This window comes from Vanessa tameamea, chromosome W (assembly GCF_037043105.1).
Source record: "Vanessa tameamea isolate UH-Manoa-2023 chromosome W, ilVanTame1 primary haplotype, whole genome shotgun sequence".
Lineage (NCBI taxonomy): Eukaryota > Metazoa > Arthropoda > Insecta > Lepidoptera > Nymphalidae > Vanessa > Vanessa tameamea.
In genome coordinates, this window is record NC_087340.1 from 4,969,140 (window position 1) to 4,977,250 (window position 8,111).

At 32.0% G+C, this 8,111-nt stretch overlaps 1 protein-coding gene across 1 annotated transcript; it reads left to right on the forward strand.

Annotated features, from left to right (window-relative positions):
* Positions 1-452: 452 nt before the first annotated feature.
* LOC113404285 (tRNA endonuclease ANKZF1-like) lies at positions 453-6,780 on the forward strand. Its single transcript, XM_064220228.1, is given in 13 exon segments — positions 453-676; positions 809-1,018; positions 1,617-1,777; positions 1,865-2,016; positions 2,018-2,138; positions 2,231-2,453; positions 2,841-2,970; positions 3,289-3,583; positions 3,586-3,606; positions 4,659-4,819; positions 5,373-5,514; positions 5,764-5,916; positions 6,520-6,780. Coding segments are annotated over 13 exon segments (2,037 nt in total). The 5' UTR covers positions 453-549; the 3' UTR covers positions 6,661-6,780.
* Positions 6,781-8,111: the final 1,331 nt, after the last annotated feature.

An 8,111-nucleotide genomic window follows, 5' to 3' on the forward strand; every position in this document is an offset into this window, starting at 1 on the left:
ATTTTTCATTATTCCTTATTCCGCACAAAATTTCTTAATTCTAAAAACAAATATTGTGGTAAATTTAATTTCATTTATTTAAATAAACACTAACTTGGCCTACTAAATTACTTATCTTGAAAAAGTAATACTATCGGAAATTACTGGCTATCGATAACACAAAACTATCGATAGTTTAGGTTAAAAGTAATGGTTTTTGCAAAACTATCGATAGTATCAATAGTATTGCTCATGGGAAGCTATCGATAGTATCGATACTATCGACAGTATTGACACGTGACAATACTATCGATAGACTATCGATAGTATCGCTACACCTTAACTATCGATAGTCTATTGATAGTGGACTATCGATATGCAACACTAGTTCATACTTCACATTGTCAAAAGTCAAAACAGATTTTGTCCGTGAGTGTTAGGGTTATATTTTGTAAAAAATTATTCAATAATTATCTACATTGCACAACATTTTTAAATTCAGTAATTACGTGACGTAACGCGGACCGTAATAAATTTTATATAAACGTATAGTTGAATAAGTATGTAATAATGACTACAAAAACTGATAATTTAGTAAAACCTAAAACTGTTCGAATTTTTGAATCGGATAATTTTGAGAAATTGCTCAATGGATTGCAAGTTGCGGCATGCATGCTGACTGAATCACATCAAGTTGGTAAGTCTGCCATAAAATATATCAAATAGGTAAAAATTATTACGTACATTATCCTCTTGTACTTAATATTTTGAATTATTCATCAACCCCAATATGAAATAACTTATTAATTTATCATTAAACCTTTAACAGTGGATGAGGCGAGTGTGCTCAAGCGTCTCAGAGCCTTAACCATCAATGGACCATCCGATGGTAACAGCTGTTCCTGCTGTGGAGTTGGTCCTTTTGAAACTCGCATACAGCAGACTGCGCATTATAAGCAACATTGGCATACACATAACTTAAAGAGAAAATTGTTTGGAAAAGCACCATTGAGCTTAGGACAATTTAATTCAAAACAAGGTAATAATAAAAATTATATAGGTAACCTTTTTACACTATACTCGGTATTTTGTATCAAAATTCTTCTATTCATCTTTAATTATTTATATATTAAAAATGATTGAGTAAAGTAAATATTACAATTGGACTCTAAATTAGTTATAAAATTGATCTTTATGAAATACCTCTTTATTTTAGCAGGGTACATTATAGTCTAAGGCTATGTCTATGCTGAAATTACAATTATATATTTTGAGATTATCTCCTGCGTCCTATATAGACATTCCGCTATATGTAATTTTACTATTAAAATTAATTTAATATAATAATAATAATAATTTACTCATGCAAGAATCAAATGTTACAAAAATTACTATAATTAAAATTTGTTACAAATGAAGTATGACATTAATTAGATATTATTATTATCTTAGTACTCTATTTACATGTAGTTTGGCACTTACAAAGGGTGAAACCTATTATCCTTTATTGGTTATTTATATAAATGGTGTTAATGATCAATAATTGTATCCAATATGTTTTAATAAGTATTGTATAATATTCACAAGATCGGTTTCATCTTGAGTGCTTTAATTTTTGCTTCTGATATTAATTTAAGATGACTCAAGTGTATCTGGCAGTGATTCCGAAACTGAGTGGAGTGGGTCCAATCCTGCAAGTGATCTCTTTGCAGCGGCTACAAGACACTGCAAAGCTTTCTTTACCAATCAAAAGAAACAAGTTTTTTGTATATACAGATGCATACTGCATCATAAGAAGGTAAAATTTGTTAATTATATTAGTATAGTTATTATTTATATTTTGAGATAAAAAAAACCATAACATGCTCATGTTTTCTTGTACGAGGAGCTTTCAACTGATGGTGAAGGAGTTGCTTGGGTAGAACGATGTCAACGATTTACTATACCTGGTTACAAACGATGGGCTATTCTAATGGTATCCGGTGGACATTTTGCGGGTGCAATATTTTCCGGTGGTATCGCTGTTCTCCACAAAACTGCATTCTTACGTGACTCGTAGAGGCCAGGGTCAGGCACAGATATCAAGGGACCAGCATAGCAATGCACCTCGGTCTGCTGGTGCTAGTCTGAGGCGATACAACCAAGCACAATTTTTAGAGGTATGTTAATCGATTCGATTGGGTTTTGGGAGATATATAATTTAAATTTTGGAGGTTGATTTCTAATCTTTTAGTTTATTTAAATTTCTTAGCATGTTCAAGAAATTATATCTGGATGGACAGAAGATTTGAAAGGGTGTTCTCTTATTCTATACCGAGCTGTTGGACCTACAAATCAAGCTGCTCTCTTTGGGAAGAATTCTCCTTTGAATAGAGATGATTTCAGAGTAAGGGTCCTGCCATTCCCTACACGGAAACCCACTTATAAGGAAGTGAAGAGGGTACACGAAACAGTTGCGAGTATTGAGGTTTATGGTAAGAATTAAACATATTCAATGTATTAATAGAACATTTTAATTATACCAAATAAAATTTAAGACAGTTAGCTATAAAAAAATGTATTTTAAAGAAAATACATACTTAGACTGTATTATAAACTTGTAATTTTCATAAACAATTTATTCTAGATAGTAATATGAAAAAATCTAATGTCTTAGCATTCATTTTGACTTTTATGAGAAAAAACATCAAACAAAGCTAATTTTACTTAGCATTGCATAGCGTCATGTTATATTGATATTCATTAAATATGAATAATATATTCTGTAGACATAAAAAGGCATAGAAAATATCTTAAAGTATATTAATTTTATAGTGTTTTTCACTATAAAATTAATTAATTGCTATCGATTATATTTTTAGATACAATGGAGTTATTCCAAAAAGCACTAATTGCGTCTACAAGTAAGACAACCACAAAATCCAGCGCGGACACAACTGTTGACCGCAGTAAGAAGACTCCAAGCAAACCAATTGACAGAGCTAAGTCTAGGTACAATGTTTATTTTAAATTCTATCTGTCTGCTATCTCCTCTTTTTGTCTACGCTAAGATATTAAAAATACATAATTAATATATCTTAGACATTTAAACACTGATAAGTGATATTGGTATAGTAAAACTGCCAAAATGTTTGACTGCCTCGTTGGTCTAGTTACTAGATATAAGGCCACAGATTTGGAGGTTTTGTGTTCAAAATCCAGATTGGGCCGATAGTCATGTCACCGGGTGTAATCAACATGGTTGCACCCAATAAGGATGTAATATTTATTATATTTCATTGAAATTTTAAATAATATATTTTGTCCCAGAGAACGCACGCCACGCGAGCTGCCAACACAATTACTATCGAGCGAAGATGAAGGTCCATGTTTCATAGATCAAGAAACTCCTGTAGACTGGATAAAAACTCTTTCAGAGCAATGTACCAATGGCGTCATTAGCAATTCGAGAAAAGATCTTCTACACAATTCGGGACAAAGTAATTCGTCTGATAGCGAAGAGGAGAATGTAGGTGGAGCAGCAAAGATGAAAGATCTCGTAAGGAAGAAGAAGAAAAAGAAACCGGATGATAGCAAGCCACTTAAAAACGTCTCGTCCAAAGTATCTGTAAAGCGAATGTTAGAAAGGTAGAATACAATTAGATAACATTAAAAATAATTATTTATTTAAATAACACTATTATTAGCACTTGTTAGTTTTTCCATAGAAATTTTATTTGTCACAATAGTAATAATTTATTTTTTGCTATTTTTGAACGAATTTTTTCAAGCTTCTTTAGGCCACAGAGGAGTATACTGACAGAAATCGTCACTGACGGAAAATGCGTTATGTCTCTATCTCTTATTTAATTCATTATGTGCAGCGAAAGCAACTCCGTTCAAAGCGGGTGTCCCACGACTTCTCATTTTATATCATTCTTACATTAGTCATTTCACACACACTAAGGCGTCTTGTAAGCACAAGCGTTACCCACACTGATGCACGCCGTTAATTACGCGAGGAGTGCGCTCTTTCGTGAGTGAAAAGATCTATTTATACTCTATTGTAACCATAACAGGAAAAAAGCTAAATAAACAACATTTGACATATGATATTCACTATGGATTTGCAAAAAAATTAAAGTGGAAATAAGAAGTTAAGTGTAATATTTTTGTATTATAAATAAATCATAAACTCTTTATAGTGCACAATATAGGTGATTTGCAAATTGCATTAAAAACGTAAATGTAAAGTTTGTTTATATTTTTTTCTTCTTCCATTGGAATAGGCTATAATTTGAAGTGGCGAAAACTTACGATGACAATAATACTATAGTTTAATTGACCTATTAAAATAATATAAATGATAGGATTATCTTTTAGTTAAAAAGTTGTAAGTATCTATGGGATAATCTTAATCTCTTTGATTAATAATAATTTTGCGCTATATTTAAGCTTAAACAAATAAGAAACTGGTAAATCAGGCTCGGCCATAGATACTTTTTTATATTCGAATTTTAGTAGCGATCAATGTTATTATTTAATTATGTTAGTTTTTAGATCCATGCGTACTAATAAAAGACAATAAGAACAATCTAGACAGACAATTTTACAACTTTTTAATAATATAAGATATTCCTAAGTTTGTGTTATGTATCTTCTTGAGTTCTCGTCTAAAAATGTTTTTCTTTACGTCGCAGATGTGGCAAATGATATCAGATAAAGAACTCAACTCATTAGAGACTATCCTAGAATGTTTCGAAGAGAATGAATTGGAAGCCGCTTGTAACATACAAGATCCTGCGGACGGAAACACCGCGCTGCATAAGGCCGCCATTGCTGCTAAGCCGGATATGGTTACGTGAGTGTTGCAATTATTAAGAATCTATTTAACATATTTTTAATCTCTGCTTGTGTAATATTATTATGTTCAACAATAAGCATTAAGAAATGTTTGTTATGTTAATTAATATCTGACCTTACATTATACTGGTTTAACCTTTTTTTATATATATTTTTGTTAGCTAGCAACTTTTTATATTAATTATAAATATTGTTATTATCTGTATCTATTACAGATATGTTTATATCTGTAATAGATATTAAGATATATATTGTTATTTATCTTAATATTCTGTGTAACTAATAATAAATGTTTAATGATTAGTAAACGGCTTATCTTGATAGATAAATATATTTTGATCTGATCGAAATAAATAATTAAAACGATCAATGTTATATATGATACAACGATTAAAATAAAGTCTGTTGTTAAAATTTACTTCCAAAAGCAATTTGTTAATAGTAATGCTTAATATTCGAGAAAACAGGATGGGTTGTTTCGAACTCCTGGTGATACTATAAAATGTATACTAGTGATTGTGAATGAAATAGTATTTTGTACTTATGTCTAGTAAGTTACTGGAAGCGGGCAGCGACCCGTGCGTGCGCAACGCGCAGCTGCAGACGCCGTACGCCGCCACCACGCACGCACACACGCGCGTCGCCTTCCGGCTGTTCCAGGCCACCTTCCCGGACAAGTACAACTATAACAAGGTACACTACGCATGTTCAAAATCAAGCATTTTTGTTATATAAAAGATAAGGTAAAAAAAGAAATACATTCATAAAACAATGCTTTAATAAAATGTCGTTAAAATGGGATTGAAATATTTTCGGTGGAAAATCAAATTTAGTGGCAGCAACACTTACAGAACAGTGTTACCAGTACGAAATATTATTAAATAATTCAACATACATTTAATATTATCCGGGATTTAATGTGTTTATATATTTTTTTTTCAGTCACAAATACCAGGTCCCGTGACACCCGAACAGTTGGAGCAAGAAAGAGAGAAGAAAGCTCAACAGAAGAGAGCGAAACGTCAGCGAGAGAAGGAGAAGCAGGCCGAGAAAAGCAAGATGAATAAATTTTTGCAGATGAATGACTCTGAAAAGGTAATGCTGTGTTAAAGAAATGCAAAATTAAAAGAACGGGGAATTGAAATAAAATAAATAAATAAATAATGTATGTAATGTGAGTTGTAGAGTAAACGCTGCTAAACTATGATAGTTCTACAATAAATACAGTAAAACAAATGATGTTACAATTACATATAGTTTTTTCAAGAGTGAACTTATTTTTTTATCTATAGTAGGTAGACCACGCACTACAGTTCCATAGAACTCAGTAATGTTAGAAGTGTAATCTATTCCTTAGAATCACGATGATTTGTTAATAAATAAATATATTATGTAAACAATGGTTTATTCAGATATTTTACATTGTACGCAAATTTATTTTAAATATCTATCTATATAAATAAGTATTCGGCAGATCGGAAAGGATTAGTTATGACATTTACTGTGAACAACTGAATCAGCATAATCGTGTCTAAATTGAAAGTAGTAAAGAATTTGTTTATTTAAACGTGACACGCCGCCGCCACTCTTCTCTTTCGTATTTGAGTAGCAAGTATACTAAATAATTCCTCATTATATATATTTCTAATATATTGATGTATTAAATACGAATATTCATAATATTTATTTAATTTCCAGATGAAAGCCGAAGTCATGAAATGTTTCCTGTGCGCCGCGAATTTACCAAAGGCTCCATTTGAATACAATAATTATAAATTTTGTTCGATAAAATGTCTACAAAATCATCGAAATCTCCGGCCATTACATAAGAGTGCGTGAAATACTAAATCAAGTCTTTGTTCGTCGGATCATCAGAGCTCGGTTGCATTAAATTCAGGGATAGATTAAAACTTGAAACAGTTGTATGACTCATTGTTAAGCAAAAAATAGTTAAAATAATTCCATTTTTAAATTTAAGTCTGTGAACCCTTTTCTAGCAGCCTGAAAATTTCCCACTGCTGGGCTAAGGCCTCCTCTCCCTTTGAGGAGAAGGTTTGAAGCATATTCCACCACGCTGCTCCAATGCGGGTCGGTGGAATACACATGTGGCAGAATTTTGTTGAAATTAGACACATGCAGGTTTCCTCACGATGTTTTCCTTCACCGCCGAGCACGAAATGAATTATAAACACAAATTAAGCACATGTCAATTCAGTGGTGCCTGCCTGGATTTGAACCCGAAATCATTGGTTAAGATGCTCGCGCTCTAACCACTGGGCTATCTCGGCTCTCCAGTATATATGACTTCTTAATATATTTCAGTTACCTTGTATCTATGTTATGCAGATCCCAAGGTTCTGGGTGTAAACCAAGTCGGGCAAATGAAAGATGTAATTTTCTGGCCAGAGATTTTCTTAGTACTATGTTGGTGTTTGAAAGTTGCCAGTGTGTACTTTCCTGTGCCTTAATGTTAGATTTACTCTGTCAAAACCATAGTACTTTGGTAGAGCAAAAAAAAAAAATAAACAAACAAAATGAGAGCTTAAATAAATTCTCTTTGATTTATAAAGCTTTATTGGATGTGTTGGCCCTAAGAAGTCCAAAACATCCAATTGTCATAATAAAAATAATAGCAGTTTTACATTTTACATCATTTACATCTACATTTTTATGACTAGAATACTTATTTTAATATTTTTAAATTTAAGAAAACTATTGAAGGGACAATTATTTTTATAGTTAAATAATTTATGTGGTTGTTATTGACATTAATGGAAATGTGTCTCGTCGACAAAATGAGAATAAATATTTGTTTTTTGTTAATGTATTGTGGTTAAATAATTTAACATCCGAACAATTTTTAACATCTTATTTATTCGAAATAAGGAATATTTCAGGAGTCTCGTATCGGTACTCGTGCGAGGTGGACGTCTATTGTATTGAATGCATTCTTTCTTGTTTACAACTCATTAGTTAATTACTGTGAAACCGGTTTGGCGTGCGGGCCGACCGGTGCCGCTTATCTATCGAACAATTTACTATTGAATGATTGTAGCTGTATTAATTCTACGTATTTTTTCATTTATTATACATGGATGAAAATGATGCTCCGATTGATGAGAACAGTGTGAATAATGAGTTGAGGACACCAAGCCCGACTATCTACTTAAGTGAGATGTTACGGAAAGAAAAAAAAGAGCATTGTGAGAAAGAGACAGAATATATACCCATGGAAGATGATGTAGAACAGTGGTCAGCACGAGTTAATAAAAGAGAAAGAGATGATAAAG